Genomic DNA, 14,160 nt, shown 5'->3' with positions numbered 1-14,160 from the left:
TGTGTGTGTGTGTGTGTGTGTGTGTGTGTGTGTGTGTGTGTGTGTGTGTGTGTGTGTGTGTGTGTGTGTTTTTGCAACTTCAGCAGATCACATCTTGGTAAACAGCACACGTAAACACTTTATTTACGCAACTGAAACAAACACGGGAGTCCCTGCTCCAGTCTTCCTCCCTATCAATATTGTATTGACGCAGCCAACTATTGATAGACGCCATGCACCCTTATCTACAGAAGTCCATTATGTTTTTCTACCAGACTTTGTTTGGCTTGATTCATTTGTTTATACTCACGCTTTCACATTGCACAATGACTTTGATCAAATCAAACTATAATTATTATTATTATTAATACAGATTGTTTTTTGCTGTACCATTCAAATAATTAGAAAAATATTGTCTATCGGCCTCCGAACAGACTCCCATTCAATACTCAATTATTATAGATCAAACAATGTTGTCGAGCGCTGGTTGGTCGAGGTGCAGACACAAGCAGTCAATGGTCAGTAGGAGGCGCCACGTGAAGAGCCTGGCTGTATAAATGTAGCTTTTCACAAGTAACTGCTCATTGTTTGGAGCTGCATGGTGTCTGCTTACAGCCTGGAGAGGTAAGGACGTTTGTAATTAGTCTGCACATGTTATATACCTGTAATTTACTTTTGTATTGAATAGCATTGTAGAAACATGTTATTTAATTAAATGAGACAAAAGATATACAGCAAGAGGCTATCCCTGCATGGTTATAATATGTTGTCTAGATTTTTTATTTTCCATGTGATCTACAGCCAATTTTATCATACTGGTGGAGCAGATTGTGTGTGGGTGAGATGTACAGTAGAGAGAGAGAGAGAGAGATAGAGAGAGAGAGAGAGAGAGAGAGAGAGAGAGAGAGAGAGAGAGAGAGAGAGAGAGAGAGAGAGAGAGAGAGGTTGTGTGAGCTGATTAGTTTATGGTTTGTCTGGCAGCTCCTTTCTGTTTTGGATGCACCACAGTAATTGCAGAGGAAAGTTGCGGTTGGATGGCCCTGAGACATTTTAGTTTTTGTGCAGTGAGCGAGAGGGGCCATAGAGTGAGGGAGCAGGGAGAAAGACCAATTTTTCACTGAGAGTCCAGTTTAGACCAGTTTAGAACAGCAGAATCTCTGTGATGTCACGACGGATGCTTAAGTTATTAGGGCCCATGATGTGATGTAAGCTCTTTGTCCCTGCTACAGCAGAGTGATGCTATGAGCTTTGTACTAGCAGGAGAGTTAATCATTCGCCATTTGTTGTAGGAACTGCTACCTGTGGGCTAAGGGAGCCTTTCAATTAATCAAAAAAAGTTGTGATCTTCAGATATCACAGTTTAAATTCCTTAGCTATCTTCAGTTAGGTTCAAAGTTGAATGTTTTTTTATCTTGTGATATTCTAAAAACTGGACCTTCCTGTCCTTCTGTAACTACAGTGATAGGCTAAAAAAACTCCCCCCTCTTCTTGTGCCTTTCCCTTCACAGATAAGTGCTCAGTGATCCTTCATCCTGAGCGTCAGTCGGGGAGGCTCTCTCTGTGCTTTCGCTTCCTCTCTTGTGGTCTCTCTTGATCTACACTCTACACTTCTCTCCTCTGCTTCTTCGTCCCTCTCTCCCTAATTTATATCCCTCAACCATGCCTCCGACACTGGCCACGGCGTTCGCCAGGCGCTGGTGGATGGCAGTGACTTCTATCATTGAGAATCTGCTCTTCTCCGCCGTGCTGCTGGGATGGGGATCGCTCCTCATCATGCTCAAGTCCGAAGGCTTCTACTCCTACCTTTGCAACGAAGAAGGTGAGTCATTTGTTCCATTATGCTTCCCACAACTTTGCCTTAATTTGCCCTGATGATGATTGCTCTTGAGGAAAAGCAAATAGTCTTGAGCATCTGTCTTCATGAGGCGCTGAACTCTTTCTTCCTGTAATGCACTACAATGAGCTATTAAAAGTAGGATTGGTGATGAGGCATTGTGAATTCCGGCAAAGGGAGCAAGTTTTTATTCAATAGATGTAACTTAACACCGCTGCCTTTTTTGCCTCCTCTATTCTCTGAGAAGAAAAGGTGTTTCGGGACTCAGGAGATTAAACCTGACCAGTTAAATTAAAGAGAGAGCAGGTTTTCAAGTTGACAAAATGGTCCAAAGTTTAAGAGTATAAGGCTCCAGTTTCTCGTAAACACTCTACTTGCCCCTTTGAGAGCTTTAACTTTCAGCGGCTCCAACTAAATTGAAGTCCTGGCAGCAGACTGATTGAGAGGGATCTGATAAACCAGTGACGGACTACATCAGCTGTCCTTTTGCCCTCGCTCCTCCGTCTACTCTTTTTCTCCTCATCCCTCACTTTGAGCAAAGTCAGGGAGGTGCTTTGTGTTTTTAAGTACAAAGGTGGAATGGATGCACACAGTGGCCCCAGTCAGGTCTTATAGACGAGAGTAAGGAAAAGTGAACTAAAGGGAGGAATCAGGCCACACTTATCCTTTGGACTTCTGGTGACAATGTGTCGTGCCCCATGTCCAGACACTAAACTATTGGTTGGATTCAGTTTCCCCCTCTAACTAGTGAGATTACACAATTATCTGGCTGATGATTGTAGGAGGATGTATTTCCAACAGTCTTCCTATTAATCTGTATTTGTAAGTGATTATGTGTCTTGTTTGATATTTAAAATTATTTAGCATCATAGTAGTAGCCTAACATTTGACCATGAACCTAACAATTACTCAAGGATTATTCCAGTCATGTCAGCTGTGAGGCGAGAAGCAGACTCACCGCTAAAGGAGCAAATGAGCATCTGCGCCTGAGGGGTGACTTCCTGGAGAGCTTCCGCAGCCGTCTTATCTCTCTTTGATGATGTAAGAGAGAGAGGACCGGAGCACCAGCTCAGCTCTTTTCAGGCATGTGACATGTGATAGATGGATAGACTTTATGACTGGTTATATGGAAGTTGAAAGTCCACTGATAAAGGACAGGAAGGGAGGAGAAGACTGATAGAAAAGTGATGAATAGTATAATTCAGACAACTGGTGAGGTTCACAGTTAAAACAAGATGATGATGATGATGATGCAGCAGATTAGGCTTTTGTGCACATGCAGCAGACATATTTGAGGAATGATGAAAGCTGTATCTTATGTGGGTGCGTCAGTGGTCATGAGTCACCACGGAAGAGAAACAAAGATCGTTACAGTCTGTTAGTTTGTTAGCATCCTGTCCAATCCGATCTTCTTTCAACTCAAGCCAAAATAACAACAAGTATTATGTGCACGCACAGACAAATACTTGTATGATCTGCTTTCCTGAAGTAGACTTTGACACTTTGTTATGAAGCGTGTCATGGTGTACTTGCCTCCCGTGACTACGAAGATGTCGGGAGGCGGGAATAAATTCTCAAACTGCCGCTTCCCTTTCTCCATCACATGGCCTTTTCCTGGACTTTTGTACCTTTATCGCCGTGCAGGCTCTGATGATAATGTGAAGTTTATTGCCAGTGCCAGCTTATCACATTTTATCCCTGCATGCTTTCTAACTTACTAATCAAATCCAAATACCATCTCAGTCAAGGACAGTTGGCTTTCTGTGGGTCTACAGGTTGGTTTCCAATAATGATTTGCTTCTGCCCCTTATATGATGCTACACATAGGTTTCTAGTTATAACAAGCACATGTTCAGTGCACATGTAGCCACGATGTGTTAACATATCAAGACCCTGTGAATAAGCAGAACAGGCGCCTCCAGATTTCCTCTGTGTGCCAAGAAGAGACACAGGTTCCCATGCATTAAACCATTTACAGGAGCACCCAGCTGAACTCATCTTAACACAGTCATGTGATTATTCACGGCACTCAACCTTTCTGGATGATATTTTTGTGTACTAGTAAGACTAAATTAGACTTGCAGTTTTCCACTCACACGACTCATCGTTTACCTTCTGTAATCTTGTTCTCCAGGCTTCAACAGTTCCAGCTACAATCTATCCTTACCCCTAGCAACGCCGACATCCAATGAATATGCTGACTACTATGAAAGTGAGGTTGGCATGGTTGGTCTGGGTGACGGAGTGGAGATGAGGCCCCTGGTTCCTATGGATGGGCCCCTGAGGATGAACGGCTGGCTGATTTGTAAAGAACAGGATGAGATGCTGAACCTGGCGTTCACAGTGGGCTCCTTCCTGCTCTCGGCCATCACACTGCCACTGGGGATCGTCATGGATAAATATGGGCCTCGCAAGCTACGTCTGCTGGGCAGGTAAGCAAAGGAGACAAGAATCCAGCTGCGATGTTACTTCCTTTCATTTTTGTCAACACTTCTGTTGTTTTGGAATATGTGAACTCTTTAAGAAACTGGCAGAAATAGGCTTCAACTTAAATTGTCATCCTCATGTATTTCCAGCACGTGTTTTGGATTGTCCTGTCTACTCATTGCTTATGGATCCTACAATCCAAATGGTGAGTTGGCCTGAAGAGTTCTCATGTCTATCTTTGTTTTTTGTTTTTTTACTGTATTTGAAACAATGTACTATAGTCTGGTTGTTGACGGAGTCAGGTGTAAGCTAACATCTGTGTCCTTTGCAGAACTCTCTGTCCTTATCTTCATTGCCCTGACATTTAATGGCTTTGGGGGCATGTGCATGACCTTCACCTCTCTCACAGTAAGTTTGTGCCCGGTTACATGTTCTTCTCCTGCTGCAGAGCCTCTGCACCCACTGCATAATGTTTGTCCAGATGTATATTTTCTATCATAGGTCTTTGTGTGGCTGTTAGTGCCCTGTTATAATAGTTTGCTGGCTCCTTGCCTGCTCACACTCTCCTCCCCTCTTGTCTGGCATTCTGTTTTTCTGGCTTCTTACACTGCACTCTGTGTTCCTAACAGGAGGGGGGTGGAGAGGGTTTATTGGGAGAGAGGGAGTTACTCGATGGTTCATTATCACTTTCTGCTGCATCTATTATTGTGCTTCAGCAAGAACATCATAGCAACTGCTGGGTGTTGGAGCTGCTCATCGCTCTGTCTTTCTTTTTTTTCACAAACACATGCACACACTGTAATGTACATACACAAAAAAGACACCCATCACGTAAAAAGTAGCAGTGCAGCATTCCTGTCAGAAGTGAATAATAAGGCTTCAAGTTAAAGCTGCTGTGCAGCATGCTTTGCCGGTTAGAGTTCCTTATTTTGTGTTCACAGGGAAGTATTAAGTATTAAGTTCACTTCTTTCTAACTCCACACCCCCAGATTATTTGTTTCATTCATGTAGTCTTCAGCCCCAAACCAATTTTCTGCAATTAAACTTATTTTTGACATATCTAATATCTGTAAACATACTTTGATATGTAAAAAATGTGGAGTTGCCCCTTAAGATTGAGCCACGGAGCCAAAAATGCACGAGGACAAAACAACTGATGCTCTTTCGGACTAGCAGGATCCACCCCTCACCATTCATTTGCATTCTTTCCCTGCTGTTCTTCCTCTCACTGTTCCATCCCCTTGTCATCAGTACAGTCTTACGGGACTCACAGGAGTCCTGGGCCGTACCATGGTGATGCTGTTCACTAGAAAGTGCCTCTATTCCAGTAAATCTCCCAATGAATGTCCCTTTTCTATACCACCACAGGCTGTTACGGTGAAGTACATCTTCCATGTGGTTGCATCTACCTAAATCTATCATTGGTTGTTGTTGTCAGTGATGTAGTAAAACCATAACATATGGCTTTGTTTGCTCTTTTGTATTGGAGGCCCAAGAGTCTGTGCATTAAACCACATCTTACACTGAAACCACCTTTGGCTCCATCTCCCCCACAACCTGATATGCAATACTTGAAACACTCAATGTTGGGTTAATCATTAGCCTATATGGTGCTCCTTGACTCTTTGATCATGACCGCATCATACAGGCATTCAGTCTCAGCTGACAGGTGTCGGGTAATACTCAGCGTCCCTCAGCGGTTGTCAGGTCACCTTTCCCTTTCAACCACTAATGTTTGTTATGTTTAAACCCCTATTAGAGACATTTTTCTCTCCAGATTATCTTTGTGAGACTGCAATGAAATGCTCGGTGCTTCAAAATGCATACTCAATACTCAATTTAGTACACACACAAACATATACCTCTTCCTCAGCTTCCCCCAGTCTTATGTAATTGAATGTGCTTGTTGTTGTCCAGTCTCTTGAAAACAGCCTTTATATCTGGATGCTTTGCCACCCACTGTCTCTCCTGTTTCTCCTTCCAGCTATCATTTCTCAGTACTCAAATGGGAGTAAAGCATGTAAAAGAGGAAATGTCCCCTCACCTCTGTCACCCTGTTGCGTTTATGTCGTGTGGTGGACGTGTGTCATGCTGTTTTATATTGCTGTTACTCGTGTTCCATGTCACTTAGTTGGGTTTCAGTTCCTCTAATGTCTGCTTGCTAATTGGTTCCCACTGTCCACTTTGACCTCAATGTCAAAAGGCCCCATCCTCATAGTGTCCCCAATCTGTCCTCGAGCAGCTACTCTGCAGCTGAGATCACCATGATCTTGGCAGAGGATGGTTTAACCTTTATACTTATATACACAATGTAATGTCTCTGATTTTGCTTATACAATGACATCGCGAGTACAAAAGGACAAGCTGTGATGATGTCTCTTTTCCTGTCTCCTTTTTTTTCCCTCTAGCTCCCTAACATGTTTGGGGACCTCCGTTCCACCTTCATCGCCCTGATGATTGGCTCCTATGCCTCTTCTGCTGTCACTTTCCCTGGTGTCAAGGTAACACACACTGAATCAGCCTGCACACATCTACACACCTGTACGGACACTATAAGTAACCAGTTTTTTCGCCTCTCCCCATATGAATCTTTTTTTTTGTCCTAGAATTATTTGCCAAATTATTGTATTTCGCATGAACTGCTTTACCTCCTGAATGCAATGTGCAGCCACATTTAGCTTCTACTCTTAGCCAACATATTTGGAGGACTGTGTAGTCTTGACAGAAGCATACCTTTCTTCCATTGTATTCGGATTTCAGGTGTTTGTTGTCTCATCTGATTTTTGTGTTTATTGGTCATGTTCTGATGCGTACAGGTGATCTACGACCTTGGCATATCTTTCATTACTATCCTGGTGGTGTGGGCTGCATGTTCTGGAGTGGTCTTCTTGAACTGCTTCTTGAACTGGCCAATGGAGCCTTTCCCAGGACCCGATGACATGGACTACAGGTTAGTACCATAGATATTCACAGTGGCGTACAGACAGTAAAAGTCCCACATATGTGTATGCTCACTTATAAACCAAAGGACATGCTAGTAAACTATGTGGTCCAAAGTATATGGAGTACTCAACACCATTGACACTGTTTAACAAATACTTATGTAACATGTGCAGAATGTGCAGTGTAGGCTGATGCTGCAGGTTAAGGTCTGTCTGCTGATGATCACAATTGTCAACTGTACTCATCCCTGTGGAAAATTCTTGTTAATTAGAATCGCACTTTTGACTTGCTTGTTCAGTGAAACACTTTCACGCAGGGCATATGCATGTTTCCTGTATGTCACTGTTTTCTATTGATAATTACTTTGTATTTATTTTTACACATTTATATTTGTCCATGAGCTTCTCCCTTGTCACTTACCTCTGTCCTCCCTCACACATTTTCTTCAACTCACATTCTCTTTTATTCTTTCCATCCTCATCTCCTCTGCTTTCTCAGCGTGAAGATTAAGTTCAGCTGGCTGGGCTTCGACCATAAAATCACAGGGAAGCAGTTCTATAACCAAGTGACCACAGTGGGACGTCGTCTAAGTGTGGGCGACAACCTGAAGCAGAAGGAGCTGACCACTAAGGACGGAAACAAACTCTGCCTCTCCACCATGGACCTGGAAATTAAGAGCAATACAAAAGAAGAGTGTAAGAGAATTCAAAACCCCTCTTTGATCCCTTCTTTGTGCTCTTCTTGCCCTAATGCGTGTTGTTTACCTCTGTTGCGTTCCTGTTTCTCCCCTGCAGCCCAGTCATTCTTAAAAACCATCATCAGCCCAATCTTCCTGCTCAGTCTGGTGACCATGTCCATCACTCAGCTCCGTCTCTTGTTCTACATGGGGGCCATGAACAGCGTTCTGGAGTCGCTCAGTGATGGAGACCTCAACATAGGTCAGTGGCTCTGCATTTTGTTTTGAGTGCCTTTCCATCTGTGTGCGGAGACAAATATGAACCTCATTGTTTCATTTTTATTTCCCTGAATCAAGTTGTTTCATGACTTAAAAGCAGCTTGACTTACAAGGGTTTTAATTGTATTTTCAGTGGAAAGAATGGAAGTCGGTAAGAATAAAAGCTTGCATCAGTAGATCGCTGAAGCATTAGATTATTAACTACAATTAGAATGTAACCTCTAGTCGTAGGTTTGCCATCACAATACTGTACTAAATCCACTAACACTACTCCCTGGCTTTTTCATAGCTTGTGTTGTTATTTCATTTGACCTTTGTTTGACCTTGCCCATTCACCATGTTAATAATAGAGTCATTCAGCTGTCATTCAGCTTTAACCTGAAACCACCAGGTACCATTTGTTGTACTCATTAACTAGCTTTGTGCCTGTATCATCTGTACCGCCATAATCATTAACCAGATATAAAAAGGTCCCGACCCCTCACTATCTGTCACAGTTTTAGCCTTTCCTCGAACAACCTCTCCTTTCTTATTTGTTCTCAATTTGTAATACTCATTGAACGTTTTTCTTTTCTTTTTTTCTTACATTTTTCTGACCCTTCTCTCAGTGGGTCTGTACTCCTCCATCTTCGGCATACTGCAGCTGCTTTGCCTGATGACCACTCCTGTGATTGGTCAGATCATGGACTGGAAGCTAAAGGACTGTGATGATGGAGAGGAGGAAAAGGAGCCCTGCAGCAAGTGAGTCAACTTGTGCCTTAGACTGCCTCAAATCCTCACCATTTATAGCTTCAGACATTGTGGCAATGTAATGTATATTTGACGAATACAACCACGAAATTAACCTTTATTGTGAAATAAAGTTGCGATACCAGTGCCTGTATAATCTGATCTCTCTTTTTTATATTTTCCACAAGGGGAGAGAAAAAGATTAAGCGCAGAGACAAAAAAACCCAGAAGGTGACCAATGCCTTGCGAGCGTTCCTCCTCACAAACATCCTCTTAGTGGGATTTGGGATCACTTGCCTGGTGCCCAATCTCCCCGTACAGGTGAGTGGTCCTCTTCAGCTGTCAGAGATTCAAACAGGCCTTCAAAGTGCTTCAGCAAGACAATGGACTTTAACCCTATTGGTTCATTTGTGGTGTTTTATTCAGTTTAATCCTTTTTTTGATTTATATAGTGACTGCTAAATACCGTTAATGTATTATTACATTACCATTAATGTAGCAACGGGACACAGGGGAACAAGCTAGCCTGACCAGGAGACAGCTATTGTATTTTAGCATGCACTGGATACAGATTAAACTAAGTGGTAAGCTTTAAAGGGGCTGTTGATTTACCTTTGGACAGAGCCATGCTAGTTGTTTTCCCCTGTTTCCTGTCTTTATGCTAAGCTAAGCTAACCGGTGGCTGGCTGTAGCTTCATATTTATTGGATAAACATGAGAGTGGTATTTATCTTCTCATCTAACTATTCCTTTAAGACCTTGATGAACCGACTGACAGTAATGACCTAAATGATTATGAGTATTAAACTTTTCTACTTTCATCTTTTCCACAGATTGTGTCATTTGTCTTACACACTGTGGTGAGAGGATTCCTTCACTCAGCGGTTGGGGGCCTTTATGCTGCTGTGTAAGTCTCAATGTGCTTCTGACCTCACATCACCCACAAACACATCATCATCATCGTCATCGCCTTTGTCTCCTGTATGTGGATGCAGCTTCTAGCTGAGAAACTAAATGTACTGCTTCTGTCTCTGCAGGTATCCCTCCTCGCAGTTTGGAAGTCTAACAGGCATGCAGTCTCTGGTCAGTGCTGTGTTTGCTCTACTGCAGCAACCCCTGTTTCTGGCTATGATGGGACCCTTGGAGGGAGACCCATTCTGGGTATTTAATGCACACACACACATGCACACACTCCAAAACTCGAGAGTCAAACCATCGGACGTGGCTAATTCTGGTGTTATCCCGCAGGTCAATATTGGACTCTTTGGTCTCAGTATGCTGGGCTTCTTGCTGCCTCTCTACCTGATCTGCTACAGACGGACGCTTGACAGACAGCAACAGCAAAAGAGGGACAACGCTAAGATCTACATGAAAATCAACGGCTCTGACATCCCCGAGGCCTACGTCTAGATAAAAGTCAATGCAGAGAAATGGAGCAACTATTTAGAATAAGACATTTAAACCTACTGTGTAATTGTTATAGGTCCCGAGTGCACACACAAAAACAGACTGTTGTGTCATTTTTCCAAACTCTGAACCGAGATAAACTGATGCTGCGGTTGTCACAGAAACGTGTCAGTTGCTAAGGAAGAAAGTGAAACGCGGAGGGAAAAAGAAAAAACAAGAGGGAAGACTGTGAAAGGAAAGAGGCATGAGCCCTCTGCATCTCCCCCAAATCCTCTGACTTCTCTTTTTATTCCCTCCCATCAGCGCAAATCCGTTCCACATAGGACTGTTTTAATATTCCCCAAATGAACAGAAAAGAAGAGTTTGTTTAGCTCATGAACATCCTCCCTACGACAGCATCAAGACTACTAAACGTCACCCTCAAAATGACCTCACCATTATTAGTCATTGTCTTGTATGTTGATGCTATATCATCCTGATTGTAAATCCCATAACTTGGTGCTACCGGTCTATTCATCAACTGGATTTTGATAGATGGTGGAAGGTAAGTGTGGACTACATGGCATTAATGAGCGACAGGAAGGAGAGAAGAACCTTATTGCTGACGTTTTAAAGAGACTCAATATGATTGATTATGGGGCTGGATTGTTTTCTTTTTTTTACCAGGCTAACATCTTATTATAGTCTAAAATGGCTGTAGCCTAGAATATACCGTATATGGATGAATGTCAGCATTTTTAGGGCTACATTTTGAAAGAGGGGCGTCGATCTAGCTGCGGTATGTTTTGCTAAAAGCACAATGTTCATGTACGTTTAGAAGTATTTATTTTATTTCTTGCTTTCTTTAGTTTTTTTTTATATGTTAAGTTTACCAGGATTGCCTTGTGAATATACTTTTATGTAAAAGAAAAGATTTACACAAATCAGTGAAAATAGTTTCCCCATCATGTTCTCCATTCAGTGTATCCATAAACTCATCATCATGATTCATACTGTTCAGCACTTTACACCCTATTAACCGCTTTACAGTAAATTACACACACACACATCACACAGCTCATTTCAGCACTTCTCTCCTGAAGCCTCTCGAGAAATAGTACCACTTTCATTTTGGGCTCCTCCTACCTTCTTACGTGTATTTATTTCATTTTACGTTCACTTTTCATCCCGTATTTAAATCATGCTGTGCTGACAACGTGTCATATGTCTGACCGTATACTGTTGTTCGCATGGAGATCCTTCTTCTACAGCTGAAGATAATGTAGAGATGTTGTTTCATGCAGGCCTTCTTTTTTGAAAATGGAAGAATTTGTGGGAGTAAATAAAGATGAGTTGATCTCTTTAAATGGTCGTTCTTGTTCATATTTTATTTTACTGCTCACCAGGCTAAATTAAATTACTTTGTGTAAGTGTATTTGTGTAATCTTTATCTGCGATCACAGACATGTAGCACTCACCTTCTGAGTGCGATGACATTATATTAGATCTTATCCCAGATATGGATTCCTTTTTTTCATCTGTTATGGATGCAGTTTACAAGTTTCTAAAAAGTTTTAATACAAAATGCGGGTGTAAGCCCACTGAAATGTTAACGGTTTATAGTTAGTTAGTTTGTTCATAGCTTTTAATTTTAAATGCAGGTTTGAGAAGACAACAGTGGCCTTTTGAGATTTTTCCCTTTTGTGAATCAGAAAAGGCAAACAACTATAATAGAACAAATATGCAGCTGATTTGAGTTTTTAGGATCTTGTGAAACCAACCAACAGAGGTCAGTATTGGCAGCCTGTTTTTGAGGGCCGTCACACTTGATGAAGAAACAAGTGGAACATTTCTGCTTTATTTGAGGCCTAATTGCAACAGAATTATAATCGCTTTTTGTAAAAGAAATAATAAAACAGAAAGAACAAGACTCGAGACACACTGACAAAGAACAGAAACTCAATCCACAGACATTTAAGCCAAACCTACAAAGATATGGGTACTGAGACTGATCACATACACTTCTGTCTGTGTAACTTCACATTTTTCATATATATGTTATATTTATCCAGAAATGACCCGCATACCAAAGGCTGATCTGCTCTAACAACAGTGTTTACTGTAAGAGCAAGTCAGGGTGTCTTCTGACTACATGTCCCCCAGGAAGCTTGTTCGGAGGTGAGATTACTCAGAGTCATTCTGATTCCCACCAGATGTTCCCGGAACACTCTCGCTATCTGTTTTACCAAGTCTGTCAACACTACACTCTACCATCTGATACCACTCCAGCAGATGATTATCCCTTGTCCCTTGACACCTCAGCCCATCCTGTCACCTTTGAACGTCACTCACATCAGGGACAGTGGCTCCTGGAGCACTGCTGGCCTGCTGCTGCTGCTGCTGCTGCAACGGTGTGTTGGCTGACCGACCCCTGTGGTGTATTCAGGTACACATTCGGCAACACAAAACCACTGCCCGATAAAGTCACTGAGAAGCGAGTAGTGGGCCATTCACAGACAGACAGACAGACACACATACAGATAGTTGTACCCTTTATTGCACATATATTACAGGGGGGATAAAGGGTCCTATACAGATGAGAAGACAGAGGAATGATAAGCGGATGTTGGCAGGCGGATACAGATGCGCTATAAATACAGCAGCAGTGCGATGTTACATAATTTTAGACTCACACACTCACATCCTGCCATCTCCGGGACGCGGGGCTGGATTAGGGACCTGTGATTCCTTGTCATTGCATCACGTGCCAACACAATCTTAGACCCGTGGGTGGTGGACCAAAGCGTGGACCTCCAGAGGTCCTTGGCAGAATAACAGGTCAGCCTGCGATTCCTTTGTGGATTTATGAGGATGACTGCACAGACTGGCCTTCGCAATTTCATCTTCTAACGCATTTAGGCTACATATGTGATCGTTATTGGAAGTACACCGACAGAAATGTTTTTAGTGTAAAACATAATGACAGTCATCCGGCAGGTCGGTTATCTAGTGGGCAGGAGTGGGTTTGGGAATTTCCGGAGGCAGATAATCACATTAGATGCAGGGACTTTGTTAAAGGGCTTTAGAGCTGACACGCCATGCGTCTGTGCCAGCGGTGGTGGTCCCCGTGTCAACTCTTTATACTCTGACGATGAACGACCACGTTTCTACGTCACCATGACTGCGATGACGCAGAGGGTGGAGCACACTGTGAAGAAAAAGGGTTCAAAGGATCTGAGTTAAGTCTGTTTTATATGTTTTTAAATGTTTTAGGATCTGGTGCTGCTGTCTTGGCCCTCCTGGAAAGGATTATTACAATTTGTTTATGAGTGTTCGAATATATAATTACGCCTAATGTATTCCTGCATGGAGGAACTCAATTCAGTTTGAGTTTTAAAGAGCCTTTGATTTACAAATGCACTTGAAATATTATATTTAAAAAAATTCAAAACGGCTGGCGTTTTGCAGGGTGAGCTTTTCCAAAAAAAATAACAGAATTAAAAATGTGTATAGGCTATGCATTGATAACATCAAGCATATTTATTTATGATCCATCTCGAAAATGGGATGGCTCAATTAGTCTCTCTCAGTAATTAGGTCGAGGCGTTATAGACCCACCACAACGTCCACAAAGCACCCTCTGGTGAACCATCCCTTTCTGTGTGTAGTCTGCTCTGCACAGGCCTCGCTGCTCTGCGCGCAACAGCACCGCCGCGCCGCGGCCCCGACCAGGAAGTGAATTTGAAGAAAATAAGCGACTGTGGAGGTAGAATGACATAGAGGGGGAGAGGTGGGAGAGAAGCAAGCGGAGAAAGAAGAGACCAACGGAGGGAGGGATCGACCCTGTTTCTGGACCTGTATTGAGCTGCTCCCCTCTTGGATATAGGGCATAACACACCGCCAAAAAA

The 14,160-nt window shown here is 42.6% G+C and overlaps 1 protein-coding gene across 1 annotated transcript; it reads left to right on the top strand.

Annotated features, from left to right (window-relative positions):
- Positions 1 to 1,638: 1,638 nt before the first annotated feature.
- On the top strand, positions 1,639 to 10,276 carry slc43a2b (solute carrier family 43 member 2b; the record flags this gene model as incomplete). Its single annotated transcript, XM_079238025.1, has 14 exons — positions 1,639 to 1,798; positions 3,948 to 4,245; positions 4,390 to 4,445; positions 4,572 to 4,648; positions 6,649 to 6,741; positions 7,057 to 7,190; positions 7,682 to 7,878; positions 7,978 to 8,121; positions 8,272 to 8,289; positions 8,747 to 8,879; positions 9,056 to 9,188; positions 9,700 to 9,773; positions 9,904 to 10,027; positions 10,115 to 10,276. The coding sequence occupies 14 exons, from the start codon at positions 1,639 to 1,641 to the stop codon at positions 10,274 to 10,276; spliced, it is 1,803 nt and encodes a 600-aa protein (XP_079094151.1).
- Positions 10,277 to 14,160: the final 3,884 nt, after the last annotated feature.

The sequence above is a fragment of the Taurulus bubalis genome (assembly GCF_910589615.1).
Source record: "Taurulus bubalis genome assembly, chromosome: 2".
Classification (NCBI taxonomy): Eukaryota; Metazoa; Chordata; class Actinopteri; order Perciformes; family Cottidae; genus Taurulus; species Taurulus bubalis.
Note: the sequence above shows the minus strand (reverse complement) of the source record. Positions and strands in the feature narration are given on the sequence as shown.